The 19,090-nt window shown below is 39.6% G+C and overlaps 3 protein-coding genes across 3 annotated transcripts; 2 read left to right on the plus strand and 1 right to left on the minus strand.

Moving 5' to 3' along the window:
• Window positions 1–6,008: 6,008 nt before the first annotated feature.
• On the plus strand, window positions 6,009–7,918 carry LOC115043702 (adenosine receptor A1). Its single transcript, XM_029502362.1, has 2 exons — window positions 6,009–6,364; window positions 7,241–7,918. The coding sequence occupies exons 1-2, from the start codon at window positions 6,009–6,011 to the stop codon at window positions 7,875–7,877; spliced, it is 993 nt and encodes a 330-aa protein (XP_029358222.1). The 3' UTR covers window positions 7,878–7,918.
• A 3,259-nt stretch (window positions 7,919–11,177) lies between these two features.
• rplp2 (ribosomal protein, large P2) lies at window positions 11,178–12,891 on the plus strand. Its single transcript, XM_029502163.1, has 5 exons — window positions 11,178–11,286; window positions 12,142–12,265; window positions 12,354–12,402; window positions 12,492–12,593; window positions 12,760–12,891. The coding sequence occupies exons 2-5, from the start codon at window positions 12,143–12,145 to the stop codon at window positions 12,834–12,836; spliced, it is 351 nt and encodes a 116-aa protein (XP_029358023.1). The 5' UTR covers window positions 11,178–11,286; window position 12,142; the 3' UTR covers window positions 12,837–12,891.
• A 1,702-nt stretch (window positions 12,892–14,593) lies between these two features.
• On the minus strand, window positions 14,594–18,336 carry LOC115043976 (uncharacterized). Its single transcript, XM_029502780.1, has 6 exons — window positions 18,223–18,336; window positions 16,883–17,502; window positions 16,600–16,710; window positions 16,344–16,405; window positions 15,415–15,675; window positions 14,594–15,229 (listed from the first exon to the last, which is right to left on the minus strand). The coding sequence occupies exons 2-6, from the start codon at window positions 17,490–17,492 to the stop codon at window positions 15,191–15,193; spliced, it is 1,083 nt and encodes a 360-aa protein (XP_029358640.1). The 5' UTR covers window positions 17,493–17,502; window positions 18,223–18,336; the 3' UTR covers window positions 14,594–15,190.
• Window positions 18,337–19,090: the final 754 nt, after the last annotated feature.

A 19,090-nucleotide genomic window follows, 5' to 3' on the forward strand; every position in this document is an offset into this window, starting at 1 on the left:
ACACTCAGTACAACAGAAAATTAATTTTAGAATATTAAAAAAATACTTGTAAAAGTTTGCTCAATAAACAATAAAAAAACTTGCTAGTGGCGTGATTATGACTCAGAATTGTGATATTTTTTATTTTTTTTTGTATTGTTTTGGGGCTTTCTTTTTTCCACAGAGCTGTTATAACAGTACAGTAGTAAAAGCCCCCCCCCACCCTCAAAATGTGAGCCCCACTGTTCATTTACTGACTATGTAAGAGAACATATTGCTATGGTTAAGGGTTAGGGTTAGGGATTTTAAAAATACTTCTGCGTTTGTCTTCAAATGGAAATGAAAATGAAAGGCATGTTAAAAAGATCCTCTCAAACTTTCGCTTGACATTATTTTCGTGTACTCTGATATTTTCTTTGGTTTCAGGTCAGGGCTCTGGCAGGCCACCCAAGGACCATTACAACCCATAAAGGGGAAGCAACACAAAACCTGTTGAAATTGCTTTATTTGTGTTCAGCTCAAGGAAGTGGGTACTGACCAAAAAAGGAGGAAGGAAAAAAGTAGGAAAAAAGAAGGGGAAAAAAGTACTTGACTGCTCTCTCTTTTGAATCAGAAAGAAAATATCAGACCGACGGGACCCCTGTCGTGAGTGGATCAATAAGTTTTCTACATGTGTGAAGTCAATCAGAAGTTTTTAATCAGGTCTGTCAACAACACAGGCCAATGCAACAAAACCCGGCCAGTCTAAGGCAAATAATTTTCTATTAGAACCTGCAGATTCTGAATGTACCATCCAGAAAGTCAGGCCTGCTGAGGCATTGCCCCAGTTTATTAATATCACTGTGTATTTCTATTTCTACTGTTAAATATATCTTTCCATCTTTTATTGCTTTTTTTTTTTTTTTTGTTTGTTTGTTTGTTTGTTTGTTCAGTATATGTACAATACTTGGAAACTGTTTAGAAAAGTGCAGTATAAATAAAGTCCAGTTTTTAAACAACCACAAAACTATATTTTTAAAAGTACAATAACCTGAGAAAAGTCGTTAGCAGCCATCCAAACTTTTAGAAAAACTGAAAGCTGAGCCTGCTGCCACATTGGAGTAACCAGGACCACTTAAGCTACTTTTGCAACTGGGGAGCTTTTCTCCAAGGAAAGAGGTCAGAAGTCGGCAAGACTCTGAACAGGGGATTTCAGTTGGAGGAAATCCTGCAGCATGTGCACTGTACACTAAAGATAAAGCAGCACCTCTCTGTGCAGGGGTCACAGACTCATACCTGTCCAGCACTGCCATAACCTGTTGCTCCAAGAGGAACTTAGTTACCTGCAAAATGGAAAAGGGATGTACATAATGTAAACAACACCTCTTCTAACTGCCCCAACACAGTAACTTTCACGTTGTTCACTTATTGCTCAAAAAAAAAATAAATAAATAAATAAAAAGTAATTTTCATTAATTACTCTACAAATGTGACTCCTGGTTGTTGTTTGTGCAGCTTGAACAGGAAATGAAAACTTGTTGTTGGTTGGTCTGGAACTGACAGTGGTGAAAAGATTGTTGAGTGCATGCAGGGGTGATGGAGCTCATGAGGGTCAACAATTTCACTTCCTGTATTAGAACAAAGGGCTGGCACAGCAACTAAAATTGGATGCACAAGCAAAGCAAACCATGACTTTCAAAAAATGTATAAAATAGAAGTGATGGTGCTAAAAGAGATATATACGTGTGTGTGTGTGTGTGTGTGTGTGTTACCTCATTCCTACAGTCGTGTGAACAAAATGAATTTTGACTTTATATCTGTTTGTGTTTGTTTGATTATGCCACTCAATAACCATGTGTGTCTTCTTTTTGCATCTGTCTGTGTGTGCGTGCATATATGTCTGTATCTGCCTGCGTATGTCCATGTCAGCTGATCAATCACTTTCATATCAGATGAGTCTGCACCTTCAGCGTGCACACACACGCCTGTAGCTGTAGCTACAGGCCCCCCTCCCCAGAAGCTCCAGGGTTGCAAGGCCAAACCCCCGAGGGCAGAGACAGAGAGCCCAGAACAAGCTGATTAGTTTTCTATAGAAAACTGAGTGGATGGGGCTTGCTACAATAAGTTTCCGAAGCAGCGTGTGGTTTACGGTGTGTCAAGAGCCTGAATTGTGGACAAGACAGTGACGTAAAAAAGACAGTTCTGCTTTTCTCCTGAGAAATCGTATTGGAGCTAATAGGACACATGTATGGCGGACACGTCTTTTAGACGCTCACAGATCAAATTCAGTTCGACTCCTGTGTGTGTCTGTCAGTAATGTATGAATGAAATGAATGTCATGAACTTTAATGCTGTCTGTGAGTGTTTGTCTGGCTGTTATGGGCTTTAACTGTCTCTGTGCATGCGAGTGTCAATATAATAGTTGATAAGCTGCACTCATATTAAGGGAGTCTCAAGCACTTAAAACACTTCAAAACCTAAATGGAAATTACAATCAGCATAACGCGATCAGTCCAAAGTCCACTATGTAGCATGAGACAACATCCCCCAAAGACAGAGTCATCAAGAGCTACCTTCAGTGAAACAAGATGCTCCAAATGATTGAAGCCTAAAGGAGCCCTGGTCATCATGGTCATCAAACTCACACAAGGTGGGGAAAGTTCTCCAAAGTAACACAACCTACCTGCCACGTATACAAGGGAGAACTGCTGCTGTTTAAAACTGGGTGTAAAATCTGCACACAACTGCTAGATTCACAAGCAGATAGTATATTCTGAATTTCCCTAAACAACATTTGCCTGAAGAAAACATGTTGGCTCTAAAATTTGCATCTTGTTTAATGTAATATTCTTAGCCTAGTTGGAGTGAGATGGGAAAGGACTATCTACGCGATGTGTGAATGCAACCTTTCTCTTCCAGCATTTATCTGTTACCAAACAGCTAAAGTAGTACAAACATAAAGAAGGGTGGGGTTAACACCGAAGCCAGTTAAGTGTTAAGTGCAGAAGCTGTAATTAATTAGGCGGTGTATGAAAAATTATTAAATCATTACTCACCGGTTGGAGTTGAGAAGAGGTCATAACTTGAAGATGATAAATCCCCAGTTCACAGCAGTCGACCCATGACCAGCGAAAAGCTGTTCAGTCCTCCAGGAATATCTCCTAAATATCTCCTAATCCCACAAACTATCAACACGGTTCCTCTCCTCTCTCTGTCTTTTCATTAAATTATCTTTTTGGTCCATAATTGAACCATCCTGAATACATCCATCTACTGCAGGTGTGCAGGCCCCAGCTGCGTTCACGACACATCGGAAAGTTGGAAACTACCAGCGCCGACGCGGGAGAATTTATTTTGTTTTAATTTACTTTTAGGTTGGGACAGTAAACACTGCAGATGTTTTTAGCAAGTGGGCCTAATTTATTGTTGTAGTTAAATTGTATTCATATATATATATACATATAGACCACAGGCTTACAAATGGGTTAAATTACATTGTCTTGGTCATAAACTTGCTGAACCAGCAGCAACAAAGAGGGAAGCTGTTACTGCGGGTGTCAATAATATATGAATCCACATTTTGTTGAACCTCAGGCTGACACAGAGTTCAGAGGTCAGAGGTCATACGCTGTGTATCTATACAGCTTTGTGCAATATATTTTTGGAAAAGAAATCGACAAGGACTTGGGAGATTTTTCAAATGAAGACATTTTGCATGTAATACAACTTGTAATTTGTAATTTTTTAAAACTCTCGTTTTACGATGCTTACTTCACAAAAAAAAAAAATAAAAAATTCCTTTGCCAACTTGCAAAATGTTGTAATATGGACGCTTCCTGAGAAGAACTGAGAACGGTTTTCAGTAATACACATTAGATTGAATGCATTTTTAAGGGTAATAGAAAGACCTAAAGATGTGTGGCAGGCATAGTGGAAAAAGCCACAGTGTACTAATAAAGAAGAAAGATGTTAGTTCTTCAGCTATCAAATGAATAATGAATAGGTATATTTTACACTGAATTATGTTTCTTTTCTTCCTCTAAAATCCAAACAAATGTCTCTTTTCTGCCGCTCGTCTCCAGAAAGTCTGTTCATATCCAGCCTGTTTGAAATGTCGTGGGATAAAATCAATATACACCTTGTCTAATTCAAATTATATTCAAATCAACCACATGCAAAAGCATGAAACGAAAAAACAAAAACAACAAATAAAGCTCACTGGCTGGCTCCACGGAGACGTTATGTCACCAGCACCATACTAGAGGGAATTACTCTGTGGGCATGTACAGCCCTATTCAAAACCACTTCCAGTTTATTTTAGATTGAGTTCCCTTCAGCCTTTTCATCTCAACAGTCTTTTACTTTTACATTACTTTTTGGAAAACTGTAGACGTCGATCAATTAATATAGACACAGAGACAGAATAGCAGTGGAATCATAAATTCTGCATTAAGCTGCGCTGCTCACTGAGGATGTTGAGAATGATTTCGTTAATTGTTACCGGTAATATAAGCTTTACTGTCATGTAAACTCTGTGGCAAATGTGCCAGCGGATCTCTGCAAGACCATAATCAAATTGATTACTGTTACAAATGTCAGTTAGGCTTTAGTACCATCAATTTCTTGGTCATATTAGATTTATTGCGAATATATAGCTGTGCTACCCTAAAAATCATCCTTACTGCACGAGCCAAGAGGAAAACAAGCTCAAACAACAAACGTCAACTGAAAAGTTGATGTGCAGTAAAAATTTAGGAGATAGTTGTTTTTTTTTTGTCAATATTGACATTTGCAGCTTGACCTGTTGACATGATAATGTATGTATAGCCCCAGTTGAGCGAACAAAAGCCTGTGAGATTAGGCAGAATAAAAATTATTCTGAGTCTGCTTGGAAACTCACTAATGTATACCAGTGCCTGTAATCGCAGGCAGTGTCCCAAAGCAAAATGCAGCGTCATCGCTTTATGGGGAGAAAAAAAAAAAAAAAAAAGCTTAAAAAGTTAAGTGATCAAACTGAATGTATTTTCAGGCAGAGGCAGCTATTGAATATGCTTTCTTAAGCATTTCTGGACCATCTCAGTGATTGCTTTCTCAGTGATGCCTCCTGCCAAAGCCCTTTTCATCCTCAGAAAGACAATTAAATTAGGCTTTTGTAAGTAATTCTCTTTGGATCTAATTCATTGCTACTCTTTACGTTGCAGTCAGAGAAATGCAGTTGGTTGATTTAAACTGTGGTGTACAACAACAGGAATAACAAATGTAAATGAAATGGAAGCCCGTGAGAGAGTTCCTGAAGCATGTTGATTACAGATAAGTTGTTTAAAATGCTGAACAGGAATGTGTCTTTACTGATGTTAATGGCTGAAATAAGTGAAGAGTTAGACCTTAGCTAACAAGTGGAATTGTTTTCAGGTAGAAGAATTTTGACTTAAAGAGACTTAAACTTGTTTGTGTTTACAGAGAGCACCGACACATTATGAAATCACACCATCTGTGAAACATAACTTGACTGTTGCTTCTCCTGATAAAATCAGCTCAAGTCCATTTGCAGTGGAGCTGTTTCACAACCATATCAAACATCCGTCCAGTCATTACGCGGCACACATTTCTTCTCATAAACCACTAACACTAACACAGACACGTACACTCACAAACACAATGTGAGCAAGTATTACTGCATGGTACTGCAGGAGGCAAAGTCCCTCCCTTCAGTTTTATGACTCGTTTTTTACGGAGTAGTGAGAGAGTGAAACAGAGAGAGAGTAATGATATAGAGGAGTGGTGATGCACTGGTAGCCAGTCATCTGCAGAGCTTCAACAACATCCTGAGGATTAATTGGTCCGCATCCTTTCATGAGAGCGAGTGCCACTCATGGCATCAACGTGGGAAATTCTTTGATGCAGAAATTATACGTAATGGAGGCTGTTTCTATGCTGAAGCAAAACCCAAAGTGGAGACAAGAAGTTACAACTACCTATTTAATTGTTTTTACAAGCTGAGCTGAGGTTAAAAAAAAAAAAAAAAAAAAGATCTGTAAAGAACAATGAAGATGTCTTCCTCTCCTGGAATCAAAGCTCAGGAGCATGTGGACATGATGTACATCTCCATTGAGACAGCTATTGCGCTGGCCTCTGTGCTGGGGAATGTGCTGGTGGTGCTGGTGGTGTGCGTGAACAGGGCTCTCCGCAACACCACCTTCTGCTTCATCGTGTCTCTGGCAGTCGCTGACATCGCTGTGGGAGTTTTAGTCATCCCTCTGGCTATTGTCATCAGTCTGGGATTTAATACTCAATTCTATACTTGCCTCTTCCTGTCCTGTCTGCTGCTGATCATTACCCAGAGCTCCATCCTTTCCTTGCTGGCTATCGCCATTGACCGATATCTCAGAGTCAAGATTCCTACCAAGTAAGGATCTGTTTTAAAACCATTTGATGAAGTCATGGTTCTGGTAATAACCATGGGGCAGGTAGGATAGGTTGGTTTGATAAGACTGTATTGGTTGGTGACATTAAAATATCAATATTTGACAGTCTGTTTGGTAAAAACGATAAAATATTCAAAACTGAAACCAATAGGTGGTAGATGTTTACACCATTTCTTTATCTTCCTGTTCTAGTCTGGTTCAGCCTTCTTGTCATGATCTACATTTTCCCACTCTGGTGTTTTCTGGACATTGACATTACTGGCCAAATCAACCCTAATAGCTTTCATCATGTTACATCAAACTACAAAAATGCCGTAGCTTCACCTCAGGATAAAACATATCTGTAAAAGTCTCTTCACTGAATCTCAATACCTCTTAATTCAATGAAGCTGCGTTCTTCTAAAGTTTCACAAGAATATTCTAGATGAAAAAACACAGTAGCATTTGCCTCAAGAGTGTTTGTGTTTTTGCTTTTTCGTCTCTTGGATAAATGCGTGCTTCTAATTCATGGTGTTGACTTTGGGAATGGCACTGCATATATTGTTTCCATGTGGAATGCAAATCAATAAGCTACACATCAAAAGCTTTTAAGCTAATTAAAATGTCCCTGTTTGTATAAATGACTGACATAGGCACAGTTTGTTAAGTGATTTGGCAGTTTCCCATACTACTTTTTGTTTAGCAGGTGGAGCAATAGATCAGTGACTTGACAGATGCCTCTGAACAGAAATTGGCGTTGGTTCAGTTACTTTGAACAAACACTGTAACGTTTTTAGAGTAGTAGTCTATGCATGTGTGCATTTAGATGACTGATTGAAAACTTATATCTTTATTCTGTGTCCAACATCCTTGTTAAGGTACGACATCATAATGACCCAGGGGAGAGCATATGTGGCGGTTTGTCTCTGTTGGATCCTTTCCTTCCTCACTGGATTGGTTCCAATGATTGGCTGGAATAACCTTAATCCCCAAGGAAACCTCAGCAGTTCCAATGAGATCGTCTGCAAATTCACCAGTGTCATAAGGATGGACTTCATGGTCTACTTCAATTTCTTCGGCTGGGTGGTGGTACCGCTGAGCATAATGATCGCTCTCTACGCCGAGATCTTCAGGGTGATCCGGCGGCAGCTTAACAAGCGTGCTGAGGCCACCTGTGACAGGGACAGGTACTATCGGAAGGAGCTGAAGCTGGCTAAATCACTGGCCTTGGTGGTCTTCCTTTTTGTCGTGTGTTGGCTGCCGATTCACATCATCAACTGCATTGACTTTTTCTGCCCAAAGTGCAAATTACCCAAGTTTGCCACATATGTCGGGATTTTTATGTCCCATGTGAACTCAGCCCTGAACCCGCTGGTTTATGCATTCAGGATAAAGCGGTTCCGGGCCACACTGGTCCAGATCACTAACCGTTGCATGTTATGTAAAACCACTGGGCCTACCCCTTGCCCCACCAGTACTCATACCCTAAAGGACAAAACTGATGGAAACTTGTAAAAGGGACTGGAGTATTTCTGTGTACAACGCTCACTGTGAGATGGTGCTGTGTTAACTTCATGGGATTGTGTGAGAATTTGGAATATCAACCAATTAATAGATACAACAAAGCACCCTCGTGCATTTCTTTGAACCTCACCTTAAAAATGAGCCTGCAAACAGGGAAAGAAACTATAATTTTAGCATCGTTCTGCATTATTTTATTTTCCCTCAGAGCTTTCCTGAGCAATTCATATTGAATTATTAAATATGTAACAAAATGTGTATATCTTAAAAGCTTGTTGGCATCGTAACTAGAACAAAAACAATGTGTTTCATGTTCTTATCTTATATTTTCTTATATTTTTCATTTCCCATTTAGAAAAAATGCATTTTAATTTGAATACATTTTAAATCTGACTGGGAGTCCGGAAGAAGCTACAGGCATGATCTATGATCTACTATTTGAGTGCTTTGAGCTACAATCTAATGTGCTAAAATGACAATGCTATCATGCTCTTGCTAAACAGCTGCTACACTAGTCACTAAATTCACTTCCTTTCTTTTCATGTTTTTATTGGGATGGAAATGTATGCAATGTTTCATGGAAATCCAGTTGTTGAGATATTTTGGTCAGAGCCAAAGAGATAAAAAACCTTTGTCTGATCATAGTCATGCAAGCAGCAGAAAAATGAGATGAGACTTGGTACAAATAATTAATTTGGAAATGCTAGCCTCAGATGTTTGAGTGGTCACGTGAACAAAAGCATCAAAGCCACTATCAGAAGATTTATTGAATAAAAATCAATAGAGAGTAGTACAGTGTGTTCATGTTCCACAGAGGAACATTCAGTATTGAGAGAAGCGGAAAGCCCTGCCAGGAATACAAATTCACAAATTCACAGCAAAGTCACTGAATCTAATGAAACAAAATTCTGGCAACAACTAACCTATTCTGCCATTACTCTTTATTGCAGGATGCAGACACCTCTTTAGTTAATTCAGCCAGTTTAAGCCATCCGTCTATAACTACTGCAGATTCTTGATAAGGCTCTGAAGCATTTCAGTAAATTAGCCAAAGAGTATTACGCTGAAATGATTTATTCCTTCTCTCAACTCAGAAGCTTTAGCCAAAGCTGTATCAGCTCTGCTTTGTCATCAGTTTGACTTCCCCTCTGGTTTATAACATAAAAAGGGCCTGAATCTGGTTTAAACTATGCATGTGCAAGTGCTTTTTACCATTAGTGCTTATGTCTCCACGTACTTACTGTTCCAGAAGGAATTTAACTCAGATGCATATACACCAGCCTGCTGAGTATTCTGATAACCCGAGACTTGTAAAAGATGAATAATTTCATATGAACATGCAAAACCTTCCTCGGCTATGTCATCTCGCCTGTCTCACTCTCACAGACATATCAATGCGTATTTTACCATCTGTCACCTTCATCCTTATCGAGGGATTTGAAACTGCTGAGTGGTGTCTAATCCTCAGCCCTCCTCTTAGTGAGGTAGGTGCTGCATAACCAGTCTGGTAGTTACTGCCTTCACACCACACACCACCGTGGCCTAACAAATGCTAAAGCATGGTGTAGGCTTGGAGACAAAAAAGCCAGAAGTCCCTATTTGTGTTTTCTTCATCCTGTCGTCATTCTAGGATAATATTTGGTGAGGTAAGACTGTTCATCCCAAAACAGCTGGAGAAAATTTGTGTGGTTCTGCTAGATCGACCGCCTGTACTTTAATCTCTGCAAAGAGTCATAATACTTTTATTATTCACACATTTTTAGAGGACTGAAGGACCCTTTAAAGGTCACCACAGACCTACTATAAAATGGCTGACACACATGGAGCAGAGGGTGGCCAAGACCTGGAGGCTCCAGAGGAAGAGCTGGATGACAACGAGCAAGCCTTTCTGCATTTCAGTAAATACTGTGAAGCCCGCCGATCGCTACCTTGGGACCAGTGGACCTTCAGAGAGAAGGCAAATTATTACATAGACCGCACCTTCCTTGGGTTGTTGGTCATGTTTTTCATCATGCTGTTGGGAGAGTTTGGCTATAAGATGTGGTATGTGATGGAAATTAACAATATTTCAGAGTTTGTGTCAGACTCAGTGAACTTTGTGTCTCACTGGCTCTTCACCCAGGACAGAGAGGAGCAGCTAGCTGAATTGTAGTTCAACAATGGTTCAACTGTTTATCTATTGGGTGTACCCAGCATTGTTGTGTGGGATGGTCATTCAGTTGTGGTTTATACAAAGTTTGATGCGCATGAGCAATATATAATTCATTTATAGCTACATTTAATGATTAAGTGATAATAAAACTATATTTGAATGAATGATTTCTTAACTTTTTTTTTTGATGGTGGCTTAATGGAAATAAATGATGTATGCAATTAATTTAATTACTGGTCTCTCCCTCAGTGGTTGTAGAGTTGTAGGATTATTGCTCTTCCTTTAGCACCTTTGTGTAACTCTCACTAAAGATACAAATACAGAATACTGGCAGACATTACAATCTACGTAATTGATAAATTGTTGGGGGGTTATAATTTTTTTTTTACCATTTTACAGTTTCAACTCAATTTTAGATGTGTGACATCTTACGGGTTTTACAGTTTCAGGGTTAGGGTCTTATTTATAAAACCTGAGTAGATACTATTACTTTTGGTACTTAAGGCCAACTTCTAAATGTCCACTCTAACACTCTAACATAATTAGTCAGTACATAGTTTCTTGCATTGCTAAATTAATACTGTTTTTCTTCAAAATATTTGCAAACATACCAACATACATTATAGATGAAAATATCCACTGCAATCAGTTTTATTAAAATATTCCAAAAAGAAAGAGCAAGTACAGAGTGCTGATTAAATGAAATGTTTAAAACAAGAAGGAATAGAAGAGGCGTAAAGGACAAGTGAAGTGCCAAAAGAAAAATTCAGAAAAGAGTGAAATACATACATAAATATAGGTTTTATGTCCTGTCTCTGGAGGAAATTTGATGGTTTTATTTCTAATGAAATCAAAACATGGGTGTAGCAAATAAGTTTGGCTGCAGCTAAAGCCAATCCAGTGGTTTTGTTGACCAACTGATTAATCGTTTCGTTGAAACCATTAAAAAAAAGAATAAAAAGTATGATTCAGTTCACTGTTTGCCTAAAAGCAATATTTATTCCCATTTGAACTGCAAAATACTGTGATTCTCTATTATTTCAAAGCTAAAATTTAAATGTGTCATCGTAGTTAGTTAGTTTTTGTGAATTGAACACTGGCCTCTTTAGTGAAACGATGACGTAGTCGCTGTCATCCAAACGGACCAATGAGATCGACGCACCACAGGGTTGTATAGCTTCCGGTACCGCCCCCTTCCTTCTCCCGGATCTCCTAGCGTGTCCGACGTTTCGTGTCTGTGTAGACTTAAAAGTAAGTCAAGATTTCCGCATATAGACACCGTGTACACGGGACACTTTGTGCGACAGCGTTGTAATGCAACACACACTACTCGGTTGCTCTAAGCTGCCGATAAAATACAGCAGCACTTGAGTGAAATCTCGGCAGTAATGGAGGACCGGAAGACAAACACTGGGCGCCATGCTGCCTCCGCTAGCTCCGACTCGCCTGTTCAACAGCCTTCACGGTCAAACACCGCTGCAGAGGCTGTTGGAGCAGAAGGGGCTGGTTGAATAAAATCTCCATCACACCACACCACATCGCCGTTTCTGTTTAATCATCTTCCCCTCCGTGGGTGGTAGAGGTTATGCTAATAGCTAATAGCTAACGCGAGCGAAGCCGTAAGTCACACTGGACTCGAGGCTGCTGCTCGTTTTACGGCCTTTTACGGCTCTGAAGTTTGTTTTTATACTCCAGCTGTGTGCATTTAACAGTTTCTAACGTATACAAGTACACCACATTGTTGTTAAGTATAGATCAGGTTCGTTTACACTTACCAGGTGAAGAAACAAAGCCCGTCGGCCTCCTGGTGGTCTAAAAGGGGATTGTCAATGAAACTGGTGCATTTCAGGTTTTTACAGAAAATGTAATAAATTTGTTTAATAATAAAAAAAAACAACAACAACAAAGTATTATATTATCTGTCGTGATTTCAGGTTATGATCACAGTTAGAGTCTAACTGTGTTGGTACATATTTTGAGTTTTGGACAACAACCTGTGTATCATATCTGAAAATATAGACAAAAGCATCGACTGAGCAGATTCATAGTGTTGCATAACCAAGAGCAATTGTTCACTTATTCACATATTGTGTCTCATGTCTACAGAATGCGTTACGTGGCCGCTTACCTCCTGGCTGTGCTTGGTGGAAACACCAGCCCCACTGCGAAGGACATCAAAGCCATCTTGGGCAGCGTGGGAATCGAGGCTGACGATGAACGCTTGAACAAGGTATTATGCAGTTACAAAAAACTATTCCGATTGTGTTCCGGGGAAGATTCTATGTGACCAAAGTAAAATCTTATATATTTCTCTGTAGGTCATAAGTGAGCTTAATGGCAAAGACATCAACGAAGTCATGAACTCAGGTAAAGACGTCCTGAATGAACACTACTAGATTTAAACATGTTGGACGTGGAGGGTGTCTACAAATGATATTTCCCTCCTTTTGCCATAGGCCTCTCGAAGCTAGCCTCTGTACCAGCAGGTGGTGCTGCAGCGGCCCCTGCGGCTGCTGCTGGTGGTGGGGCTGCTGGAGCTGGGGCTGCACCTGCTGCTGGTGAGTTCAAAATGTCATTTGCAAGCATTACCTCAAATAGCTAAATAAATGCCATGATACCCCCTGAAATAAAGCTGTGGACTCTATTCGCACTAACAAAAGTATTGGATGTTCTTGGCTACATTTTTGTTGAGTATTAACTTGTTTTCATCTCTCTTGTTCCCAGCGGAAGAGAAAAAAGAGGAGAAGAAAGAGGAATCAGAAGAGTCAGATGAAGATATGGGTTTTGGACTCTTTGATTAATCTGTTTTCTCTGTGTTTAAAAAGCAATAAAAATGTAAAAGGTTTACATGGAAAACACTTTATCTTTGTGTCCTTTAATTGGTCTAAAATAGAGCTCACAAATCATGACTGCTCAGAGGTAATGATTCCTTAAAACATTAGTGTTAAGTGTTCCAAAAATAAGTTGTCTGGCTTTCTGGGCTTGATGGTGAAAGCTGTTTTGTTGCTGGCTAAAAATAGTCGAGCTTGAACAACCTGTCATCGTTAGGCAATCCAAACCCAGCATGTGGTCAGTCTGTCCTGCTCCTGAACAGAAAACCAAAACCACACAATAGCACCGATTCAGAAGGGACAAGCAGTAATCATAATACAAAGGCACCCACAGCCTGCTGACGCTCCTGGACTGATTCACAGTTAAAGATATTTCACCTTTTAAACAAGCAACGTTTAGTTGTCAATTTACATTTGATAGTATTTACAGCTTTGCAAAGTCAGCCTTTAGCTGAAATATGTAGTCAAGTAACTGGCAAACTGTTTTCAAACCCCCTTGGAAGTTTACAATCACACTCTATGTTTGTCTTGGTCTAAATGTTTGACTTACCAAACAGCACCAACTAATAAAGGCTGCTGTCTGAATTCATTGTTTTGATGATAGATATCAGAACAGTCATTGTTTTGTATCAGTCTTGTTAAGACTATTCACCTTTGTTTGTGTGACGCCGTGCTGAGTCACCGAATTTGTCAACGTCCCTGTAAGAAATGTAACCTTAATTTTTCCACTATGTCTCCTTGCACTTGTTGATGTTGTTGAAAAAAAAAATGAAGCCACTTTAGCTTCATATACTACCTGAAACACAAGATAAAAAGACAAATGAATCTCAACCTGAATTGTTTTCGCTATGAGGCTCACGTGATGTGATTCATGTGGCACAGGGGCAGCTGTGTTGACAGAGGAGTTCCTGGTTCTTTTGTCTCTACCTGTCTCTGCCACCCCCGTCTCCACGGTGTGTATGAGTGCATGTATGGCACAGGAATCCTTTGAGCCCAATAGTTCTGGTAGGATCTTGAGCCTGTGTGTTATTGGAAAAATTTCCTTCCTGCATGGGAACCTGTTCCACAGGTGACAGCCCTCAGTGCATCCTTTCCACAATACATCTGACAGAATGTCACATTCCATCTCATTATTACCTGACAGCCTGGGAGATTATTAGCGATGCCGTCAACAGCATTTGCAATATCCCTTGTACGCGTGAGTGCATCGCAAACATGATTTTACTTTGTGTTCCTGGGTATATTATCAGTTATATAGCATTGGATTCGCCAACATGCTGAGCATGAAATTACTTGCATGACAGCTGTTGCAGGAATGTAGCTTTTAAAAATACATGCTCAAATGCCATGAGCGGCTGTCAGCTGCTCGGAGGGTGTGGTGTAAGACGAGCAAGGTGAGGCAGAAGTGAGTGTTATTTACCATTTCACCCTTCATGCCTATATTACAAAATATTTAAATGTTCTGCTTTTTAGTGGTTAGCTCATTGATGTGGGTCCACACCACTGGCAGAGAAACACTGGATGCCAACAATTTCGGAAAGAGTCATTAAAAACATATTAAATGCACGTCTCTTCCTTTGCCTAATACGTCCTGAGAAAGCCGGCAGCTGCTTGATGCCAAACAAAACTTGAGCTTGATAACTGCAGATAGCTGTGAGAGTCCCATTAGTGTAAAAGATCATAGAAATGTACAGTAAGTACAAAAAAAAGGGTTGTGCAGTAAATTAAACATCTTTTATTTGTGTGTGTAATATGAATGCCAGCACTCATATCAACCAACATTAACATCATTTCAAAAATATGCTTTGCTCATTATAAACAAGTATTCTTGTATGTAAATGCTAGAAATTAAAAAACACATTGCACAGTTTTCTTGCCTTTAGAAGTCAAAGGCATGTATCTGTATTGCCATTAAATATATGCAAATATCATAATATTTAGTGCCACTGGTACAGCTGTCTCTGAACCAGAAACATTGCCACAATATTGTGAAGCTTAAAAACTTTGCATGTAAAATGCATCAGTCAGCTACTATAGCCACTCTGCTGGTTCCTCAGAGATGGCTGTGTTGAAACTGAATTAGGTAATCAAGTTTTGAAAAACAGTTCTGTTTTAAGTGAAAATCGCAGCTAGTTTGTGGTGTGAAATGGATTTAAAGTTGTGTTAGGTCCCACGGCTCTTATTGGGGAAAAAAAAAACAAAAAAAAAACCCAAGGTTTTTCTGAAGGGAACTAATGCTTGCAACACAACTTCAACCACATCTGTGAAAACTTGAATAGTTAATGTTTGACTTGCAGTGGTGCTTTTGCTCCTGCATGGCTGTTTCAGTCATCACTGTCAGACCACGGGTGATCTGTGCATGCCTGTGAGGGAGAAGAGGAGTTTTAGACCAAACTTTTTGTCGCGCCTGGTCACACTCAACACATTGAAATAAATCCAAAGCATAGAGATATGAAAGATCTGAATCAATATTATACTTTCTCAGGGGTTGAATGATCTAAGAAAAAGAACACTACAGCTCTACTTCATCCTTCAGCCTGATTCTTACCTGGTTGTATTGAAATCGGTCCTTCAGATAACGGTTCCCCAGGCATGTGATGTGAGCTATATTCGATCTGGAGAGCCCGGCGATCCTGGCCGTGAAGTCCAGCGTGAAGGCCAGTTTCACCAGCTCAGGCGCTGTCGGGGGCACTGTCGGAGGATTGTGGATCGGTGATGCCTTTTTTTCCACATAAGAATCAACTAGCCTCTGGAACGAAGAGTACGGCAACTGCTGGAAGAAGTTGCTCAGGGTGGGGTTATCTCTCAGCTGGAGGAGATAAGTGGAAGTATGGTTGCAGTATCAGTATCGGCAGTAAATGCTGAAACTCCACAAGCAGTTTACTAAAAAAAGACTTCTGGTAAAACACGTTTGTATTGTTATTGCAACAGGAAACAATTAATATAATTTAACATATCATCATGATTACTTCCCATTTTTTGTTTCCAGTATTGATTGTTCAGCATCATTTCATATACAAGCTGTTTGCAATTAAAACTGTCTGTAAAAAGTAGAAAAATTCGGAACATGATTTACTCCATATTTACCACTCTATATTTAGTTCATAGCCTCACAAAACAAAATAAGTAGCGAGAACCCATAACTGTTTTCAGTAGGATAAACCTTTCTTCTTCATCTCAGTAATTTCACTTCCATTATCACTTCTAACAAACTCTCTCTGTGGTTTTTCAAGATAACCTTTGCGGAACAGAAAGTGTTTAAATGACTGAGAGGTAAAATGCATATATATATAATTGATGAAATGCCTTTGCACCAGAGAAATTAAACCATTTTATTTATGAGTGTGGCACCTTTAACATGAAATTTTATGATGGAGTTCATACTTTCGATTGCTTTATTTATAACACCATGTGAAGGTTTTATGGTTTATGGGAGTTTTATAAACTATTTTATCTGAAATAGCAATGAATACCAACCTTGTCATCAATAGCATCGCCCTGTTTCTTTATCAACGCAATGATCCTGTTTATCACTTCCTCTGCATGAAACAAAAGCAAATGAAGTGTAACTGACCTGGGGAACCATTCGATAGTATCACAATTTTTTATTTTCTAAAGAAGGATGTGGATCAGTATGCTACACAACAAAGAACAGAAAGTCTGCTAAAGTCATGATGTCAGCAGATATTCATCAGAGAGAGAGAAATAAAAAGAGGATAAAGAGGTTTCTCACCATCTGTGAGAGGCGGCTCCTCCTCTTTTACTTTGACTTCGTAGACAATTTTTTCCAGTTCCTCTGACACTTTCTCATAGTACAAGTCTGTCGGCTGTACACTGACAACGGCTGAAAAGAGACATTCAACATACATACATCATACATTTTTAAGAAGAAAAAGAACTTGCATTTGGAACATTTTTAAAACTGTGGTATTGCCCTAATTCTGATAGCATAATATTATAACACTTGATCATGTTCATCACAAACAAACATTTATATAGTTAATCCCACAATTTACCTTCGATTTCAGTGATTTCATCAGCACCAAGATCTTTAACTGGCTTATTTGGTCGGATCAGTCGCCTTTTGGAGAGCTTTTTTCTTAAGGATTTTCTTTTCACAGTCTTCTTCTGTGAGGTGACTGGAGTTGTTGGCAGGCAGGTGGTCACAGCATCAGAGTCCTCATCTTCCGTGATGTTCTTTGGTGTCTCTGACGGACTGTCCTGCTCATCAGTACTGTCCTCATTGCTCTTTCGAGAGAAAAATCCAGTGATAAGTTTCCAAAATGTGGGTTTCTTATTATTCTTGGATTTTTTGGTCAGTTTCTCTAAACCCTTAGGACGCGTTTTAGACTGATTTAGGTGAGGTTCAGGTTCATCCACAGATGGTTTACCAGCTTCCCTGGTGTCTAAATCCTCAGCCAGGTGAAGGGAAGGATCGCTGGAATGGCGTCTTTGCCTTTTCATGACCCACTTTTCTTCCCTCTCAGTGTGCTTTTCCACCATCGTCCCATCATTTAGGCTTAGGCTGCGCTTCACGTAAACCTCGAGCAGACGGATTGTGTCACTGCGAGCCACTGAAATTAGCCTGCTGTTATTGGATCTTTGGCTTCCTGTGTTTGTTTCCATAGTGGGATTACTGTAAGGAAAAAAAACACAACACACATACAATAGATTGTTGGATTGTTGAACTTTCAGTAGACAAGGAACATTTAGCACGAAGTCTAAAGTGTAACTGAAATGGCCAAATCACTGGATTTGCTGCTTACAGTGTAAGAATGAAAATAGTCGCATTATTCTAAACTAAAATATGACGCAGTTAATAAAAAAAGTCTGACCAGGTTTATCAGTTATGAAAATATCCACAAGCGACAGCTAATTTGATTTAACCTGCCAGTTACTTATTTTATTTTTAGAAGTAATTAATCCATTAAAAGCCAGAAAGTACACAACTGTGTAAGGACTGCGTTGACTTTTTGATGGACACCAACTCCCCGATCACTTGCAGTCAAGTAGGGAAGCATTCTTTTATTTATTTATTTATTCATTGTTTTTTTTTTTTTTGTGTGTTTTTTTTTTTTTTTTGGGGGGGGGGGGCAACAAAAAACAACCAAACAAATAAACAAAGAAAAAAGCACATATGAATAGTTCAAGATATGAACAGTGACACAATTACACACATATTAGTGTGTCTGTGTGAGTCTATATAGACAGATATATGATAACATATGACATAAACATACCTATAGGCCTGTCTATTGGCTGATACGTGATCATTTCAGCATTATTCTCCGACATTAAGTTGTGTTGGCTTTGAACAGCTGCAGGTCAGAGTCAGCAGAAAAGAAAGTGAACTCACCTCTTCTCCTCCACAGACACTCAGAGCTCCGTTAAAGTTTAAGTGAAAAACAGCCGTCGAGTTGAGTTTCCGTGCTCCCAAACTGCGCCCCATTCATGCCCAGCCCTCCCTCCACCTTTCCTCCACCTTTCCCTCCACCTTTCCTCCTCCCCTCACCTGAGGCCGCCTCGGGGACCCGCGGAAGCGTCCCGTGCACAGCAACGTAGACGTCACCTGTCTTCCGGGTCCAGGTCTGTCCACGTCATGGCCGACGCTTGTTTACGGTTTCTGCGTTTCGCTTCTGCTTTTTGCAGAGCATCAGTTTCGGCCTTATCAGAAGAAACGAGTTCATGCTTTCCCTGACGGAGTCCAAAGGTCTGACAAGAAACGTTTTACCACATCAGGAGAGCTTTATATGGAAACTGAACGTCTCTGCGTTGTTCTGTCTCCATCAAGCAAAAGAGCCCACAAGAACAAACATAAGAATGAAAAGAAACATCATTTTATGGCAGAAGAATTGCGTTTTCAAACTGTAAAAGCAGAGTATCCTCTTTTTTTTTTTTTTTTTGGAAATCAAAATGTGAAATCCATTTACCATGAAAATCAACTCACACTGAGAGCAAAGAAAAAGTTGCTGATTAGTTCTGTTGCCCAGTGACCTTAATTAATGGTTTAAGCTTTAAATGATGAGAATAACAACAATAATATGAATGGATTCGTCCTATTCGCTCCTCATATCTAGGTCTCCACGTGGATTTCCGCAGGTGTGCGGAGTTCCCCCAGCTATCTGTAATGAGACATGTCCTGTGGTTTATGTTTGTGATATGCTTTGAGCTGTGATGACTTCACCTCTGGCATCTCACTACTTTTTTCCCCCCTCACGTCACCA

The sequence above is a fragment of the Echeneis naucrates genome, chromosome 5 (assembly GCF_900963305.1).
Source record: "Echeneis naucrates chromosome 5, fEcheNa1.1, whole genome shotgun sequence".
Taxonomy (NCBI): Eukaryota; Metazoa; Chordata; class Actinopteri; order Carangiformes; family Echeneidae; genus Echeneis; species Echeneis naucrates.

Bases quoted from the DNA above. Each gene is read 5' to 3' on its own strand.
- LOC115043976 (XM_029502780.1), bottom strand. From the start codon at position 17,492: ATGGAAACAAACACAGGAAGCCAAAGATCCAATAACAGCAGGCTAATT. The intron at 16,406-16,599 runs GTGAGAAACCTC...TGTTTCATGCAG, and splicing joins GGAGCCGCCTCTCACAGATG to AGGAAGTGATAAACAGGATC. The intron at 15,230-15,414 runs GTAAGAATCAGG...TCTCCCTCACAG, and splicing joins ACCGATTTCAATACAACCAG to GCATGCACAGATCACCCGTG.
- LOC115043702 (XM_029502362.1), top strand. From the start codon at position 6,009: ATGTCTTCCTCTCCTGGAATCAAAGCTCAGGAGCATGTGGACATGATG. The intron at 6,365-7,240 runs GTAAGGATCTGT...ATCCTTGTTAAG, and splicing joins AGAGTCAAGATTCCTACCAA to GTACGACATCATAATGACCC.
- rplp2 (XM_029502163.1), top strand. From the start codon at position 12,143: ATGCGTTACGTGGCCGCTTACCTCCTGGCTGTGCTTGGTGGAAACACC. The intron at 12,403-12,491 runs GTAAAGACGTCC...CTTTTGCCATAG, and splicing joins CAACGAAGTCATGAACTCAG to GCCTCTCGAAGCTAGCCTCT. The intron at 12,594-12,759 runs GTGAGTTCAAAA...TCTTGTTCCCAG, and splicing joins TGGGGCTGCACCTGCTGCTG to CGGAAGAGAAAAAAGAGGAG.